The sequence below is a fragment of the Hippoglossus hippoglossus genome, chromosome 24 (assembly GCF_009819705.1).
Source record: "Hippoglossus hippoglossus isolate fHipHip1 chromosome 24, fHipHip1.pri, whole genome shotgun sequence".
Lineage (NCBI taxonomy): Eukaryota > Metazoa > Chordata > Actinopteri > Pleuronectiformes > Pleuronectidae > Hippoglossus > Hippoglossus hippoglossus.
Genome location: NC_047174.1, coordinates 20,104,531 through 20,124,222, shown reverse-complemented (window position 1 = coordinate 20,124,222; position 19,692 = coordinate 20,104,531). Strand labels below are relative to the sequence as shown.

The window sequence follows — 19,692 nt, the reverse complement described above, 5'->3', positions numbered from 1 at the left end:
TTCTTCAACCAAGCAACCGTGGCTATTGGGTTCTTACCAGTGAAGGCGGACGTATCTCTGCTGAACACTGGTGACAATGAAAGTGTCTGGGCTGTGCAGGAGGTTCAGACATTTCTGACAAGAGGAGTAGTTTGTATCTTTAGACGGTGCCTTGCCAAAAAAGGGATTGTCTGCCAGAAACTCAGTCCGTTAAAGTTGTGCTAATACAGATGCATTTTAGCCCACCCAAGTATATCTCCATGGTGAGAACGAAGTTATAAGATAAGACAAGTTAATTATTACCGTCAGAGATCAAAGGCATTAAAGGGTAATAAGAGTGGCTTCAAACTGTAGAGCAAATGCAATCTAAAGGAAAACTGGCACTCAAAGGCATTCCATTACTTCCCATTTTTCCTTTGTAGACAGTAGGTGGCGCTAATACACTTTGATGTTGGTTGCCACTCACCAATAAAACGAACGAAGAAGAAGGGGGCACCAACACAGTAGGTGGCGGTAATGCACCTTGATGTCTGTTGTCACCTGCCCAAAAGGTTTTCGTTACACGGTCTGACCGTGGCGTGGTGTCAAAGTTTACATGGTCCAATTTACTCAAAACTGGACATGTATGACATCTACACAGAAATCATCACTTAAAATCACAGCGCCCCCTGGTGGCAACAGAAAATGTCTTGTTTTTTGCACGGCTTACACTTTGATGTACTCCTCCTTGTCCATTGACACAACCATGTCAAACTTTTTGAGAAGGGCCTCAAGACATTGATGATGAAGTCTTATGGAAACTGTGAGTTTTCGTCGAAAACCATTGTAGTGGTAATTAACTTCAGTGTACTTTGTTCAATCTCCCTCAAACTGCATTTGTGTAACAACAGCCCCCCCCCATTTTAAATTAAGTGGCCATTTTTTATAATTTACACATGTTGTATTTGAACAAACCCCTCCTAGAGCTTTCATCAGATCAACTTTAAATTCAGATAGTGTCATTTTAACTCCATGGAGATTAAAACTACCTTGAATTTTTAGTGTTCGTCACACGGTTTGACCGTTGCATGGCGTATAGTGTATACGGACTACATCCCTCTTTGCTAGCAAAAGGTGATAATAAACGAGAATGTGCGAGAGACACTGTAACCATGTGACCCCAATTTAAAATAGAATAATATTTTTATGATATTAAATGAATTTACCCGAAGTAAGTAGGTTGTAAGTGCATTATTTTTTCTCATAACATGTCAAATGGCTGCCCAGTCTATATTTCCAGTATAATTTTGGAAATAACTGAAGAGTGTGTCTGGTAGGCTTCATAATATTCTGGACTTTTACACATTGACATTGATCGATAAAACTAAATCTAATTAATATTATTAGCTTTATTTCACTTCCTTACACTTTTATCATTATTACTAACAATAGTAAATATAGTAAATTATATATGTCCCCCTCAGATATTGCATTTAAAATGTGTCCCCCCCAACAATGAGTGGAAACACGTAGTCTCGTACTCTTCTATTCCGTGTCATTATTCCATATCAAAGTTCCAAACACTGTAGGAAGGCTATTTCAAACTTTACGTAACATTACATATCATTTAGCTGACGCTTTTTTCCAAAGCGACTTCCAATAGGTGCATTCAACCACGAGGGTACAAACTCAAAACATCAAGAATTATTATTATGTGATGTCAATAGGGCGCTCGTTCCACCATTTGGGAGCCAGGACAGAAAACAGTTGTGATTTTGTTGAGTGGCTAGGTGTCCCTCTCAGTGACGGGACGAATCAGATTGGTCGATGCAGAGCGGAGTAGACAGACTGGGGTGTAGGGTCTAAACATGTACTGGATGTAGGCTGGGCCCGATCTGTTCTCAGCACGGTGTGCAGGTACCGGTGTCTTGAAGTGGATACGGGCAGCCACTGGTAACCAGTGAAGGGATCAGAGGAGCGGCAAACTTTCGTATGAACTGTGGTCAATCAAATACTTTAAATTCTTTATTTTTATTCTATTGTCCTTTTTTACATTTCTTTATTCTCTTGTCTACTTCATTCTGACCTGCCTGCTGCTGTAGCAAGTGAATCTCCCCGATGTGTTGATCAATAAAGTTCTATCTAATCTAATCTAATCTACACTTAAGTTTATCTTGCTATACTATGAACCTATGACCTACTAATCTGTACGTCCTTTTTAAATGCAAGTCATCAACAAAAGGTGAGGCACCTGTATGAACCATTTGTAACAACTTTCAAAACTTAATTCACTTCCATTGCTACAGAAAATGTCAGAATGTCAACCCATTACTTAAAATGTTGTAATTGTCAAGTTTAAATGTCTACCTCCACCAAGGAGGGTTGTGTTTGTCAGCAGGATTACACAAAACAGACTGAACAGATTTCCACAAACTTGGTGGAAGGATGAGACATTTCTTTAACATTGATGAGGCTTTTTTTTTTTTTTTTACATTTTCACCACTTTCACATAGTTAATGGATCTTGATAAAAAAAATCTTGATATCTATGTGTCTGTGCAATTTGGTGCAGCTTGATTGAATTGAAGGGGACTGTTGAGCCTTGTGGGAGGTATGCGCCCCACTGTGGGCCATTCTAGTGAAAACAGTGACATGACATGCACAAGACTGAACATTAGCCAGCATGATGTCTATTAGCTAAAGATAAACATGAACTATGAACTATATTTTAGGCCACAGACTATATTTGAGCTCTATAGCACAGTGCTAAAACAAAGTGTGGAGATGCAGGAGTATGGTTAGTCGAACACTATGTTTCTGTGAAGTAAGATTTATAGTGTAGTATCTTTCTCAGCTTGATAGTCAGCACACTGTTGGCGCTGCAGGGGAGCAGAAGGGACACATTGAGGCAAGGCAGTCAGGAGTGAGCTTATTATTTGGAAAATTTGTCCAAGGGCCTTTATATAGAAATCATTCCACAGGCTATACATTTTTAAATTACAATACAAGTCTTTCACATATTAGTAGTAAAAAACATTTTTACACATATTTACAATCATACTCCTCACACCTTCCAACTTCCATTCTGTGAAGACATAAAGTTGTGTTGTCTCCAAAGCAATAGACATTCACTTCATCAACATCCCTGCTGTCTTTCAGATGTGTTTATATCTGGACTTTGGGACACTAAGGCCCAATCCCATTTTACCCCTTGGCCCTACCCCTTCGTTTTGCGCGCTCACGTGTAGGGGTAGGCTGTCCCAACACCTGTAACACCTTGTGTACGCCACTTCTAATGTAAATGTTGGGATTTATAAAAACAAACTTGACCGGAGAATGTGCGCACTTCCATGCTAACTCTGACCCATGCGTACAAACATTTTGGAGATGGGAAAATGACAATGCTGACGTGAAGTGGTGAACTGGAGCCAGATTATTGATCCACTTCATCATTAACATTAAAACCAACAGTGTTATTTGTGCTCGTAACTGTAGGGCCGAGGGGTAGGGCCGAGGGGTAGGGCTGGATACCCCTCCAAACAGAGATTTTTCAGACCCTCACTTACCCAGAATCCTTGAGAATCATCGGCATGCTGGGAGAGAGACCCACAAATGTAGTATTTTCTCCATTAATAAGGATTTGAAGATTACGATAATGATTATATTATCTTAGTTTAATATAATTTCAATGTATTATGGGCACTTTTTTCACAACAACCTTAAAAAAAAAAAAAGATCGCGCTAGCGTTTCCTGCATGATAATCCCGTATTTTTGCATCTACTACTGATGACGTGTCAGGTTTTCGCGACGACTACTGGTGATGTAACGGCTTCTGGAAGGGCTGTCCCAATTCAAAGGGGAAGATTTCAACCACTACCCCTTGTGACTCCGTTTCAAGGGGCAAGATAACCCTTGAAAACAAGGGGTAGGGGTAGGGCCAAGGGATTGAAATGGGATTGGGCCTAATTGTTCCCTTGTAAATTTCTATTTTCACTTGACAGTGTTAAGAATGGCATATCTGGTACAGATTGTCAATCACTTTTCACTGTCTCTACTAATCAGACAGATGACAATGCCTCTCTGTGTTTATAGTGACTTGTTGAATGAACTTTGCCTCCAACACCTGGAGACAGCAGTGTTTGGCTGGTGTCAAGCAGTTTATGTACATACATTTGAAATGACAGAAATATACAAGTAAAAATAAACAAAAGCACAGAAATCAGTAACACTAACCCCGTGGCTGGCGAGGGTTTGTGGTCTGTTACATAGATGAACAAGACAAATACACATTTCTTCTTTCTGTGCATCATATCATAGTGGGGAGTGTGTTTGCGTAAGAGAGGAGGAGTAACTGACTGCACGGAGAGGGATGTAGACTTACTGTACATGTAGCACTGATAAAGCTACAACTTTCAAAACACAACCAAGCTGAGACTGAGTGGAGAAACAACTCCGGAATCATTAATGTGCTGCCGCTGTTCCGACCTTATGCTATGTACGTATGTGTTGAAACCTGTAGTTTTCTCCTTTTCAGAAGTCCAACACTGAGGATTAGTGAGATTTGTCCTGTGGTAAAACAACAGCAGAGATGCACAGGTGGGGGGGTGTCCAGGCAGTTGAGTTGGAGGAAGAGGCTTGAGTGCTTGCATTCATGTGATTGACCAATGCGAATCACAATGCAGCAAAAGTTGCATCAGGTGTATCAGGTGTTTTTGCTCACCAATCTCTATGCAATTGCAGCAGCAGGGAGCTGCGTCCAGCAAAAAAGCTTTGAGACACATAATGTACACGAAATGCTGAGTCAGCACAAAACCACAAACAGACAATTGTCTTTGGTGCAGTACTGAAAAACATGGAGCGCCTCATGGGATGTAGCAGCTCATACTGATGCTGCCGTTGTTTGTCAGTCCATCGTGGTGCTGCCGGTGTTCATGTTCTTCAGAGACGTGTCAAAGATGACTGGCTTCACTCCGCCGTCCTCTTCACTGACAGAGAAAGACACAACAAGATTTGAACTGAATCTTTAAACTCTATCACTACATTTTTTGAGTACACAGAACATAACCATATGGTTTCCACTCATTAGTTCACCTTTCAATGCTACATTATTGCACTAATTAATAAAATCCCCTGATCCCAATGTTTAATGGTATACAAATTCAACATACAACATTTAAAGGATCAGTTCACCAAAATGACAAAACAAAAACAAAAAAACATTCTCTCGGCCCCATCGTGGTATCTTTCTGTGCAGATAGTCTCCAGATATCACTCTTTGAGATTTTGGTCTGTTCCAAAATACAGCGGAGATGAAAATTCAAAGTTCAAAGGAACATTTACAGCAGCATCTCTTTAGGCAGATCATCTGCCTCATGCAAAAACATTTTCATAGTCTTAACCCAATATATTTTTTTTTTCTGTAATACTCGGCAACTACAAACAATAGGTTGCCTTAGATGGCAATTTAATGTAGGCCGATCATTTCAATAAAAAAACAAACACACATCTGAAGCATGGCTCATACCACTAGAGTTTTTTTTGACTTTGGGTGAACTGACCCTTTCAAAACAATGTATAAAAGTGCTGGTGTCAGACCTGAGGTTGGTTCCCTCTATATCTTCTATAGTGTCAGGTAGGGGCTTATTGGCGGTCTCAGGCAGCAGCAGGGTGAGGGCAGAGCCCAGCAGAGGGCAGAGACCACAAAGCAACATGGGAGCCTGAGGACTGATGCTCCTCAGCAGGTACATCATGGGAGCCAGGACTCCTCCAGTGCGAGCACACATGGAGCTAAGGCCGATCCCGTTCTGTCTGTAAATTAGAGTGTAATGAGAAGAAAGACAGACCTGAGTCTGAACCTAAAGGCAAATCATTACTGCGTCTGCTGAGTCACTTATTCTGTGCCCTGTCTCCATGTTATTATAGAAGGCCTTCAGAGAAACATCTGGGGCCTCATTTATAACCGTTGCGTATGCACAAAAGAAGTGGCCTGAAACTTGTGTACGCCACTTCTCACGTAAACGTTGGGATTTATAAAAACAAACTTGACCGGAGAATGTGCGCACTTCTACGCAAAACTCTGACCCATGCATACGAACATTTTGGAGATTATTGATCCACTTCATCATTAACATTAAAACCAACAGTGCTATTTGTGCTCATTACTGTTCCAGACGAACCTTCAATTGAATAAGATATAAAACAACTTACAGGAAATTACGTTCAGATACCATTTAACAGCAGAGTTTCAGAGACGAGTCATTAATTATTATTATTAATAGATTGCTCTAAATATATAAATACTGCGGTGACACTCGTGCGTAATGCTGTGTGATGGATGCATGCACATGGAAGGATGAGGAGGAAACGAGTGTTCCGTGATCACAAAGATTTTTTGTCCCATGACGATGACTGATCAGCTGATGTAGAATCTATAGATCTGTGATCTTGGATCTTTGTGCTGAACTGAGTCCAGTATCACACGGATCGACCAACAGAAAAACTGATGCATTTGGCGCTATACCAATAAAATTGAATTGAATTGAATTTATTTCAAAACCGATGAGACACATTTCTGGCTCAGGAACTTTGCTGGCACTCTTGGAGAGAAACATGAAGGCCTACACACCTGATCACAGTGGGGAACACCTCCGCTGAGTAGACATAAATAATGGACAGAGAAGCTGTGATTCCAAACTTCCCAATCATGGCCAGGACTGTTCTGATGACAGATAGTTCTAGAGGAGCAGGCAAAGAAAAGTCACACAGACAGTAGGAAAAAAAACAAAAAACAAAATAATAAAACTACCTTCTATCCAACCAACCATTTTAGAATAGAAAAAAATCACCACTGATTGCAGAACTTTACTACATTTGGCTCTCACTAATATATGCTAATTTCCTGAGTAATGACGTGTGCGTCTGTACCACTGGGGATGAAGATGGTCAGCAGGCAGGCTGTGCCGCCCACAGCTAGGAAAGCTAGCTGGGAGATCTTGCGGGAGCGGTTGAGGGTGAACAGGGTGATGGTGCGTGCAGGCATCTCCACCAGGCCGAAGATAAGCTGGGTCAGATAGATGTTCATCCCAAAGTCAGAGATGTTGAGGGACAGGCCGTAGTACACCAGCACGTTGACGAACCTGAGACAGGCGGGGAAATGGCATCATTTTGGATGGGAGATTTCATGTCATTCACATAGTTGATCATATAAAAAACACACTGTCACTGTCCCAGCTCACAATATTGGGCCTCATTGAACATGTGTGCAGAAATGTTCCTTCTCTGCTCACAAAAAGAGTGCTTGCTCAAAAATCGCAGCTGGATTCATTTTGTTCTCACCCCCATGCGTATGTTTGTGAGTCAGAGTCATTCTAAATTGACAGGCGCATGTCCGCTCTTTTCAATTAGCAAACTGCCACGCCTCTATATCTCCATATAAGGACATCCGTTTGTCATGACGATAGTGTGTGCTGAACAGAGAAGTGGAAGACACACACACACACACACACATACTCCGACTCCTGCAGACAGAAGTTATGATGCAACAGAGTGTTTTAACTTCATTGTTGCAGAAGAAGTGAAGCCCTGTTTATCCAGAAACATCAATATGAATTCAGCAGGTTTTTATAGAGATGATGAAGATGAAAGGGGGCGTCAGTTTCATAGTTATTTAATACATTTGGTCAATGCATTAGTTAATTCAATTATTGCTGTCTATCTACTATTTTTATTTAAATAAATGGAGTTTTACTATACTATGCATTTAATTAAAAGGGTGTGTGTTTACATTTTCGCATTGTCTGATGAACTTCTAAATTTGTTCGAACAAAGAACATTAAGGTAAGAACATATTGATGAATCCCAGATTCTTGCGTCAAATGTTCGTACGCACGGTTTAAGCACAGATTTGTGCTTATGCACTGTTTTTGAATGAGGTCCAATGACAAACCTTCACCAAAAAAATCTGTTGCTTGACACTAACATTCTTAACACCACCACCAGATGGGGCCAGAGTAAGGCATTTTCAAGTCCTCAACAGAGACTTAAAGGCATAGTTCACTGAAAAATGAAAGTTCATTCTTTATCTTCTCAACACTATGCCGATGGAGGGGTGGGTGAAGTGTTTGAGTCCACAAAACTCTTCTGGAGTTTCAGTGGTAAACAGTGTTGCAGCCAAATCCAATACAATAGGAGTCAATGGTGTTCTCTTCTTCAGACCTAATAAAACGTGTGTGCCTCCATACCGCTCGTGTGTCCGGAAGACCCGACATTCATATTCAACTGGAAACAAGGTCATTACACCAAGTTTTTATCCTAAATGTCTTCTGATATCTTTCTACTATGTGCGTTCACGGACCCACGGACACACCATTGTTTAGTCAAGTCCGCTAGTTTAGCTACTTCCGTCGGACTTTTAGACTTAAAAAACGGTGTAAATGACCTTGTTTCGTCTTGGATTCTGCTGCAACTCTACCCCTTAGACTCCAGAAGTGTTTTCTGGACTCAAACACTTTCACCCTACCCTCCATCGGCATAGTAGTGAGTAGGAAATGAGTGAATTTAAATTTTTCAGTGAACTATCCCTTAAAATATATCCTTCCACTCTGGTAAAATGAACAGACCTGTATGGTATTCAGCATAATATCATTTAGAAGCTGTTGTGGTTATAAGTCTGATGTTCTGGTTTTATCCTTCTTTGTAGGGCATTTTTTTGTGTGTTTTTTGAAAGGAAAACCATTCAGTTTTACAACAATATGACGCAAAAATACAGGATTTTATTAAATCAAATGTAAATTCCTCACTGTTCCAACAATCTCACACTGCATCTTAATGAATATTCAGCTGCAACTTCAACATATGCCATGGTAACAAATTAGTTTCACTGGAGACCAAAGGTAGAAGATGAATGAAGACTCCTTTAAAAAAAAGCTAAACTTAAACTTGTGGTTTGCTGGGGAGACTTCAAAATACAAAATTCACCCTTCACTCATGGGGCGCTGGTGACTCCACACTACCTCAAGTAACTTACACTCCAGAGTCCGGGTTCAAAGCCAAATTATAGCAGATCAGTTTTGGTCACAGTTCATTCGTGACCTTCTTCCCAGTTTACAAGTACGGAGCAAATGGCTAGCTACGGAAAGCCTCAAAGAAAATTATGTGATACTGGTTTTGGATCCTCAACTGCCCCGAAGCCAGTGGCCTAATGGGAAGATCACAAAGGCCCATCTCAGTTCGGATGAGTGAGTCAGATCGATGGATCTTCAATTCAGGAGCGGGCCTACACCAGAGCTGTTGCACGTCTCATCCCATTACCTTCATTACCATCCTGACAGCATCAAGGAATTCATTCCCTAGCTCAGCAGTTGGACTCCTGTGGGGGCGGCTGCTGTGAATGAACCTTAACAAGACCGAACTACTTTGCCTTCAAGGGAAAGCCTCTCCCACCCACGACCTGACTATTACCTTTGACAACTCCGTGGTAGCCCCCATCCAGACTGCAAGGAACCTGGGTGTGACACTCGACAGTCAACTCTCCCTTACTGCCAACATTGCTGATCGTGTATATGGGCTTGCTGCTCCGTCACTGCGAGGGACAGCTAGCCACTCAACAAACGACTGTTTGCTGTCCTGGCTCCCAAATGCTGGAACGAGCTCCCCATTGACATCAGAACAGCAGAAAGTCTACACATCTTCCGCCGCAGACTAAAGACACATCTCTTCCGACTACACCTTGGCTAAGAAGATGATGGTCTTATAATAAAACATAAATAAACAAGTTGCACTTATATATTGCACTTACATGGAGCACTTTGTAGTTTGGCTTTTTTAAGCTAGTGTACTCACATGATTCCTGCTGTTCTGGGTTTGTACCCTCATGGTTGAATTCACTTATTCTAAGTCACTTTGGATAAAAGCGTCAGCTAAATGATATGCAATGTAATGTAATGTAACACCTGAGCTCCTTTTTTAATGCAAACATGGACCAGTCACTTTTTCTAGTCATTACACCTGTTGTCTTTGTTTCTACTCTAAATGCTGCTATTATACTTCATCTGCTGTTTTTTTTTAACAGTTTTTTTTTAAAAATAATTCTGTAGATGTACATTACCTTTTATTTTGCACTTCTCAAACAATTTCAGCACTATTCCGGTTTGCACAACTCACATCCTACCTAACCTGTGCCTTTTGACTGCGTACTATGTTGTGTTTTTATGTCCCTGAGTACTTAATATGTAGTGTACTTATATGTTTTGTCTACTTGTATGTTTACGCCAGGAGTTCCAGAGAAACTGCATTTCAATCTTGTCTATGTCCTGGACATTTTGCAGAATTAACAATAAAGTTGACTTTTTGACTTTGACTAAACTTGGTCCGCTGAGTCTGTTGTTACAGCTGTCAGGAGTCCTGTTCCTTCTTGCCTTGTTGATGCTCTAGGAATTATACATATATAAATAGCATTTTACTTGCTGACTACCTGCTCTTGCTGCAGCATTAGCCTGTGAGACTTAATGTTCAATCCAAAGTTATTGCAAACACCCATTTTATTTTCATATATCCTTTCAGATTGTTTGCTGTTGGTGTGTTTGTAAACAGGATTATGCAAAAACGACTACTTGGATTGGATGAATAGGCGGATTCAGAACTTCAACATGGCTGAGTTTTATTGATATTGAGAATAACGCATAAATCTCAATAACAAAGAATACCTGGCAAATTTATGGGTGATATCTGTTGGGATTTAAATGTGGTTTTATAAGGGGGCCTGGGTGCCATTCTAGATAAATTGTAATTTATATTCATTTCATACAGCAAGTTCACTGCCTGTCTCTAATGAAAAAAACAAATGTAATATCATGTTCCCATCAAGTTACGTTTGCATTTCAGAGAAGAAAGCCAGTTCAGAGACCAGTTTTAGCCTTGAAGCAAGTCATAGGGCTATAAATCTCAGAAAAGTCAAAAAGTGTTAAAGGTAAACCAGCTACGAACGTTTCAAATTGTCAGTAGATGAGTTTACCTTTCGGTGTAGAGACTGCGAGGGAGCTGCTAGCTGTGATGCAGACTGGTAAAATGGATCTATCATGTCTCATGAGTTCCTATATTAATGTATAAAACCTTGTGTATTCATAACATGTATAAACAACCCAGAAAACATCTGTCCTCACTAAAGGCACCGGTACATCCCATCAAAAATGATGACTTGATGAATTATTTACATTCAAGCCTATACTTCATATAGTGACTGGCTAGCTGTACAGAGGTGAGAAAGTAAGCTAGGACTTCTCTCTGTACTCTCTTCTTGTATAACTGTTAATTACTTATGTCTCACAATAGCACAATGGAACACAACCCTCTGACTTTTCCCTTCACATGTTTTTGGACAAAACGTCATACAAAACTTGTTTTTTTCATTCATTATCAAGCTTAATTCAAAATTGCTGTTTAAGTATATGCCTGCATTAGCACGCCAGGTTGTTATATCTTTATCCACAATAAAAGTCCAGGAACAGCGATATCTTTTCCTCTTTGTCCTATTTCACTCTGCAAACAGCCACAGATAACTTATAAGCTGCTTTCTTTGTTGAGTCTGTTTCCAGCCAAACTCAAAGGTTCTCATTTGCATACAATTCAATGAGTATAAATTCTTATTTGACTACAGCCCATAAATGCTAACAAAGGTTGATGGCAGCTCTTGTGCTGCTGCTGTCACCAAATAACTATGTAACCATTAGTCATCTGACAGTGGCAGCATAATGACACTTGCACTATGGAACATGATCACGAAGGGGCAGAATCAATATACATTTTTTCCTCTTGAGTCAACTGCCACTTTGCCCCAAACCATGTGTGGGCAGGCTTATATCTTCATTTGAATATTGTGTATAACATTGTCATAGAATGTAAGGACAAAACAGACAGAAACATTTAATTTCAGATATACCCATGGGGATGTATTGTTGGTATGTAATGTGTATAGAGAGCAATGTAATATACAGTGTAATGTTCTGCTGATACTCACCAGAGATAAAAAACAATCAACGACTGCTTCCTCATTTTTGGGGTTCGAACAAGATCTATGCAAGAGTGAGTTTCCTTCACCTTTGTTTTCCCTTCAGTTTTATAGCCCTGGTGAAACAGTGAAGAACACAGTGAGTAGGAGACTTTGGAGAGAGGATTATAAAGTGACTCAAACACAGGGCTGTTCCAGTGGTTTGCATATTTAAATGATAACCAGTGATCTAAACGTGCATTCAAAGTGGTAAGTGTTTGGTCAGCCTTAGCCACATCCATTTGTTGGACTGTTTCAGAGCTTGTTTCACTTTAATATTTAACTCTCACTGCTAGAAAAGCAAGAGGAACTACAATGATGTGTTGCACTACTAATGATTTTGAAGTTCTTTTGTTATAAAATACAAAATAGTTACATGTTGACAGACACTACATTTACTTGATGGCCTTTTGGTGGTCAGAGACAGTATGCAATTAACTATGTTGCTATCAGTAGTAGTAACCCAGTGTTACCTCCAAGGTCAACTGTTGTTTGTTTTAAAGCCTTGTTCACAACTACCATATCCACTGATTAGAATGTCCTCACTTTGTTCTGTACAAGTTGGTCCTGAGGCTGTCAGCGTTTTGACGGGTCTCACTATAGATTGGGTGATTTTCACGACCTCTTTATTTATTTTTTTTCAGGAAAATAACTACCAGCAGACTCACTTGAAGTGAGCTGTCAATATTTCTCAGTAGAGGGGTCAGTCAGACAGACTTTCTCCACAGTTTGCCTGTCACACGTGCACAACGCAGCAGGGGATTGTCTACTCAGCCGCATTTTCTTTTTTGCCTTGAATTCTGCAGAGGATCTCCTGCTGTGTTCTCACCTCTTCTCCTCCGGACATTCTCTGGACTTTTTTATCGGGCCAGGCGTAGAAAGTCCGGAGACTGTGGCCTCCCCTCAGATAGAATGTGGACAAAGCTGACCCCACACCCAACTTCTAGTTTCCTGCTAAATGTGAGTAATGACATCAACGGTATCGATGACAACTCTTGTTGAGTTAAAATACATTGTTTAGAAATATGAACAATTGTGTAAGCTAAGCAGTCAAATTGGAATATATTGAAACTAAATATTAATCTGACATTACATTTTTCATTATCATTCTTATTTGATTAAAACTCTAAATGTTTAGGGAACATCGGACGTGCTAACCTCCGCTAACTTGGCCAATGACGCGGTTTCAAGTCGAATATGAATGTCGGGGCTTGAGGACACTTGGATTACACGACACGAGCAGAATGGAGGCATGTTATGTTTTTTCTGTTGTTTTATTACATCTAAAGATTTGGTCACCAGTTACTTCAATTGCCTTGGATTCGGCTCTGACACTGTTTACCCCTAAGACTCCTGAAGGGTTTTGTAGACTCTAACACTTCACCCGTCCCCCCCATTGGCATAGTGGTGAGTAGATAACGAATTTCTGGGGGAACTATCCCTTTAAGAACTCAGTATGATATATTTTTTAAACCAGTCTTGGGTCTAATATGTATTTCTTATTATTCCTGGAATTTTCAATCAAATTTGATTTGTATAGCCCATATTCATGAATCACAATTTACCTCATAGGACTTAAAAATGTGTGACATCCTCTGCCCTTAGCCCTTGACTAGAAAAACCACCAAAGAAAACCTTTTAGCAGGGAAACGTAAGGGAAACGTAACATTTTGATCATGCACAATGTAATCATGTTAATTTCCCCTTTGATTGATCATGATTGAATCTTATGCAATGTAACCTTGATCATGCTGTATCCTGTACAACTAAATGAATCTTGGCCTGATTGCCTAAACTAAGGCATTGTTGCCTTGATGTCATCAGAAGATCCTGACCGTTGGCTTAGAAACAACCTCAACCAGGGGAGGAAGGAGCCAAATGTATAAAGAGAAAGAAGAACAGCTTCCCATCGTGTGCATATTACAAACCAACCTTTTTGTCTTGTGCACCATGCTCTGAGCATTAAAGTGTGACAATACTGTTAAAGATTTGTGTCTCGCTCCTCGTTGTCAGAATGGGATTGCAGGATTGCCACGAAAGAAGAAAATGTAGAAACCTCAGAGAGAGTCACATGTGAGGGATCCCTCTTACAGGACGGACAGAAGGGTAATAGATGCCACATGTAAGGCAGAGCACATCAGCGAAAACATTTTTCAAAGATTGAATAAATAAAAATAAAAATTACTTGTTGCAGCTGTACCGGATACAATTCGTGATCTTTGGTGATGGGCTTCCCGTTCATCTGCGCTGCTTTCCGGATCAGCTCCCATGCTTCCTCTTCCCTGTCATTGGCCATTAACCAGCGAGCTGACTTTGGCAACACCCTTAAAAGAGAAAAGTACGGGACGCTTTGATATACATTTTACACCTTAGACAAATTGACTAGAAATGGCGAGAAAAAGGGCAGGTGTGACAAATAATGCTGGAACACCTATAATGGAATACAGTCATTATTAAATTATAAAATTTATCAGGAACAGTTTGTCTGGCATGCAACGATTGGCACCTAACATACACTGAGCTTTAGCTACACATTTTGTTTTCAATCAGAGGGGATGAAAGGGGTTTAAATTTATAATAGACCTCCACAATCACAAGACATTTCTCATTAAAATTATTGGTGGACAGTTTTGGAAAATTCTTTTTACCGTTTTTTTCTGGACACACTGTATCAAATACAGCTCACACTGCTGTCCACTTACCAGATGTAGAAGACGAAGAGGAAGCCAGGAGCTGAAATGGCCAGCTGCAGTTGTCGCCAGTCTCTTATGAGATATGCCAACCCGGCCAGCAGAATGTAGCCAAAACCAAAGAAATAGTCAGTTATTATACCAGCCAGCATTCGCTGCTTCGGTCCTGTCCATTCTGTGCCTGTATGGAACATAAATATGACAAGAGATGCACATAATATGAATGTACACACAATAACAACATTGAAAGTGTATATTGGGCTATGACATTAACATACCATTTTCTATTAACATTTCATCAAGTTTTAAACTGTCCTCAATTCTGTCAGTGTCATGAGGCTTTACCAATTATGTGTTTAATGTGACCAGTAAATATCCTAATTGCTAATACTGATGACCAAAACTTCCAAGTGCTGTGCATTAATAATTGTAGTCTCACCCTTGATTATGAATCCCTTTTAGGGTAACACATACTGTTAGAGTACTCCCAACCCTTTGAAACTAAGCAAGTCTAATTAATTCTGTCAGTTATACCCCCCCCCCCCCCCCCCCCCCCCCCCCCCACCCCCCCCCCCCCCCCCCCCCCCCCCCCCCCCCCCCCCCCCCCCCCCCCCCCCCCCCCCCCCCCCCCCCCCCCCCCCCCCCCCCCCCCCCCCCCCCCCCCCCCCCCCCCCCCCCCCCCCCCCCCCCCCCCCCCCCGCCTTTCTATCATCTTGACTGTCACATAAAGGCAAAATGTCAGTCCACAATTTACTTATTTACAGGTATCCACAACCTGTTAGCCAGCTCGCTGGGATTTTGTGAATAGCTTTCTTTTGTAAATTCAGAGGAAAAATGCATACAATTTGTACAGCGCACTGACCTAGAACAAACGCATTCATGATAACTCCAGAGATGGATGTTCCAACTATAAATCGAAGGGCAGTGTACATGTAAAAATTTGGCGCGAAAGCCGCACCAACCCCAAATACTGCCTGGGTGGCCAGGTTGATGAGGATGATGATCCTGCGGCCGTACCTGGAAAAAGAAAACATTTTCACAACTTGGTCATCAAAACGAAACTTTAATTATACCGACGCAAAATTCTACTTACAAAATAAAACCAGGGAGCAAGGACTTCAGAGTCATGTCATACATTAGATGGTGCTCTAAAGATAGATTGCTTACTTATCAGCTAAGCTCCCAAACAACACAGCACCAACAAGGAGACCAAACATGTAGATGGAGGAGCCCATGTTGTTCAGGCTAGCATTGTCACACACCAGGTCCCACTGCAAGGATCAAAGGACAAAATGTAAAAGCAATTTCCATTTCAGAAACTCTCACTCAGCCTGAAAGAGTTGGGCAACAGTAAAAGATCTGTGAATGTAAAACTGTTGTTAGTTTGACTGCTGGAGTGAGATAGCCGATGAAGATGAAGTATATTCATGGTCCTCAGAGGATAATGCCTGATAAATCATTTTTGTAACACACCTGGACCTTTTCTTTTGTGCCAGGTTATGCCCATTTTTTCCACATGAAAAAAACACTTTGGCTTGGTAACTGAAAACTTAATGGGTGCTGGAAATCCATGTTATTACCATTGGACAATCATAGTGGGTTATATGAAGGACTTAATAGGTTAAATCTGAATGATGTTGGTGCTACTTGAACATTTCCTATAACACCAAAATTAGACCATATTTTCATGTATATATGAAAATATCATATATATGATAAACCTGTTTGATTTTGATGTCCTCATTGCCTTTGCAGTAAGCCAGAGAAATATAGTATAGCTATAAGAATCAAGAAACTCAATACATTGCAGCATAACATTGCAGCATTGCAGGACAACTCTTGAGGCTTATGTCCCAGACAACAGTACTATTTTTGATCCATGTTTTAATAAAGGCACTAGTTATGTGATGGCTAGATTTAGGACATTCATTGTCCTTGAGGTGGTATATAAGCGACTTGCTCTGTTAGAGAGCAAGCTACTGTTTAAACTATTTCAATCATTGATATTATCCACAGAGCCCCGGCCTACCAGGGTCCACAGTGACAGACTGGACAGATTCCTAAGTCTTCTAAATCAACGTCAAATGTCCTGCCTGACGTCCGCTTACTGTGGTCCCTGCTTTGTCTGATCACTCATGTAACCACTAACGTTTCCCACCCTGCAGTTTCATGTGTTATAACCTGGCAAAGGGGCAAGTAATATAAATGCCTGCACTGCCGGCAGAACCCTCGCCTTATTTAACCCTCTCTCAGATATCAGTCCACTGTGAACTTTTAAGCCCCTAGACTTTTCTAAGCAGCATTTTAAACCCATCAGGTGAAAATGTAGATTCAAGAAAACTTAAATCCTGAATCATAGAGTAACTTACCTCAGTTACTATGGTGCTTTTGAAAGTGTTGTTGCTGTACTCCCAGTGTCCCTGGCAGCTCCCAGGAGGATGCCCATCACCAAGAGTTACAGCATCGCTGTGGTTCAAGGGGACAGTGCATGACAACTCAGACTGGCCATCAGGCTGGGTCAGAAGGCTGAAGTTCAAAGTGGCTGGCATACCTGTTGAGGGCCAGGTTGGGCGGCATAAATGAGGAGGAACAGCCCCGGTGAAGACAGAAATCAGCATGTGGAATGCAAGAAAGATCTGAGGTAGACAGATCCATACATACAATGTCTTCTGGAATTTCCCAAAGCCTCCAATAAGGCCGAGGATTTCATCAAAATTCATTTTGATCACGCTTTGCAGATGCCCACTTGAAATGGGCAACACAGTGTCCAAAACTGCTCCTAAGATGAGGCTGCTGAAGAGGCACAAGCAGATAAAGGTAGAGAACCAAGCGTCAGTCAAATGCAGGATAAAAGGTACAGAAATGTCCTCATTCAGATACAGTCACACCTGCAAACACTTTGCACTGCAGCCTTGGCTATCTGTAGTGAACTGTGGAGCTCTCTGAGGGTATATAACCTCAGTGGGATGGGAGTGAACAAAAGCAGGAGGGAGGTGTTTGTCCTCTGAGGGAGGAGCTGCAGACTAAGCACCCCACCTTCTCACTCAAAATCTTACATAACATAAAATGTATCTGATGAACCAACTTTATGATGATTCTTCACAATTTTGACATTGACCAGTTGTTAACTGGTCACCTTTTGACATAAGTGACACAAACTTCCCATGTGTACATTCGGGGTTGGGTGGTGAGGGATTTTATGTATTCAGAATAATAAAATAAATAAAATGAAGGATTGGTTTACCTTTTTTTATTGCTTTAGCTTGAATTTTGTTTCAATTATCTCCACCACAATGTTAATTAGCCCGTCCTCTTTCCTGGAGTCTGGAGGTTTTGCTAAATCAGCTGCCTCTCCTGGATGCAGGGAAGGAAATTGCGACAGTAATAGAAAACATTAATGAAACACTGAAACAATTACTGGATGTCCTCACAAATAAATAAGTGCATGGCTGAATATGTGTGTGTGTCATTTGCTTTAGAAAAATAAACCCATAAGGAAAAGTGAATAATTTCATTACCCTGGCATGCTGTCTCCTGCACAGCCTATGGCTAATGGTGTCCCCATCCCAACCGGAGCACTTTGTGCCTGTCTGGTTTTGCTTCTGCTCCAGTTGGGAAGGGGATACCATTAGCCATAGGTTGTGCAGGACATAGCACGCCAGGGTAATTCTGCACACCTTCTTAGGTGTATAAAGGAGCTTGCTGCCAGCTGTGTGCAAGAACATCGAGTGACTCTTGAGCTGCCCAAATATGTGCTCTATTAAGGCACAGGGGGGGGGCGTGGATGTCATTGTAGCGCACCCCTTGAGGGGTTTGAGGCTTGGCAAGTTAGAGCAGAACTATATATTATATATATTATATATATATATATAATTTTGTAACCTCTCATATATGATTTTCTTTTGCTACTTATTAATCAGTTAAACTCAACTACAGATGCACAATTTCATGGAACTAGAAATTGTTGGGTGTGACCTATCAATTATAGGACAATAAACAATTTAACGAAAGCCAAAACTGTTACATTTAAATATGAACATTCTCATACACTCTATTGTAAACTAAGTAAACTATCTCAACTGGTATAGTTGAAGATTTGAATTAAGACAAGCAATGATGAGGATGAAAGGGCGTCAATTTCATGGTAATTTAATACCTTTGGTCAATGCATTAGTAAATTCAATTATTGTTGTCTATTAAAGCCTTTTTTAATTTGAATAAATGGAGTTTTAATAAACTAAGCATTTGATTTAAAGGGTGTGTGTTTACATTTTCTAGGACAGCCGGGCCTTCATCATTTGTGCTTACACACGGTCTGAGGAAGTTCGAAATGTGTTTGTACTCTGCGAACAAGTTTAGGTAAGAACATAGTGATGAGTCCCAGATTTCTGTGTCAAACGTTCGTAGGCACGCTTTTAACACCGATTTGTGGGTATGCAGTGTTTGTGAATGAGGCCCAATGAGGCCCCATTTTGGCAGCAGGCTGAGCATTGCCCAGCAGCTCGATGAAGGCTACCGGATTGGAATATTGTGTGTTGTGTTATTTTTCTTGAGTCTGGCCTCAGTTTGTTCAGTTATTTTGAAGTAATTTGAAAGAAATCCAAAAGCAGATTGGATAACATTGTTCTTAACGTTTCTTTGTAGTAGTAAAAACAGATTTTTATTCAGCTACTGACTATATCTAGACATTGTTGACCAACTGCAAAGGTATCATATTACCTTTTTTTTCAGCTGCCAAAAGTCAGTCAGTAATACTGACTACAGACATGCACATTCCAACTGAACTTAATCTACCCTGGGATGCAAGGGGGTTAGGCATCTAAAATGGGGACACAGAAGAAGTAAATAAACGCAGCGGGGAGGCATTTAAGGGAGGTTCTAACTGCCCCACAGCCCCCTCCCATCATCACTGGCTCTCATATCTCTGCCTCATCAGAGTATCTGTTTTGACCTGCTGCCGCATCACTTGAACATAGGAGTGATTCTTTTTGTGTTTAAGCC

General features: G+C 40.8%; 1 protein-coding gene across 5 annotated transcripts; it reads right to left on the bottom strand.

Annotated features, from left to right (window-relative positions):
• Positions 1-4,124: 4,124 nt before the first annotated feature.
• Positions 4,125-17,908, bottom strand: si:dkey-119m7.4 (uncharacterized protein LOC560629 homolog). Of its 5 annotated transcripts, XM_034580427.1 has the most exons (11): positions 17,243-17,332; positions 17,061-17,157; positions 15,859-15,962; positions 15,554-15,708; positions 14,704-14,872; positions 14,187-14,325; positions 11,972-12,078; positions 6,883-7,094; positions 6,584-6,692; positions 5,554-5,766; positions 4,125-4,943 (listed from the first exon to the last, which is right to left on the bottom strand). In XM_034580427.1, exons 1-11 carry the CDS (start codon positions 17,266-17,268, stop codon positions 4,862-4,864), a joined length of 1,413 nt encoding a protein of 470 aa, XP_034436318.1. In that variant the 5' UTR covers positions 17,269-17,332; the 3' UTR covers positions 4,125-4,861. The 5 variants fall into 5 exon arrangements, with proteins under 5 accessions (XP_034436318.1, XP_034436315.1, XP_034436316.1 ...); XM_034580424.1 differs by having other exon boundaries at positions 17,061-17,908; XM_034580425.1 differs by having other exon boundaries at positions 11,972-12,081; positions 14,199-14,325; positions 17,061-17,908.
• Positions 17,909-19,692: the final 1,784 nt, after the last annotated feature.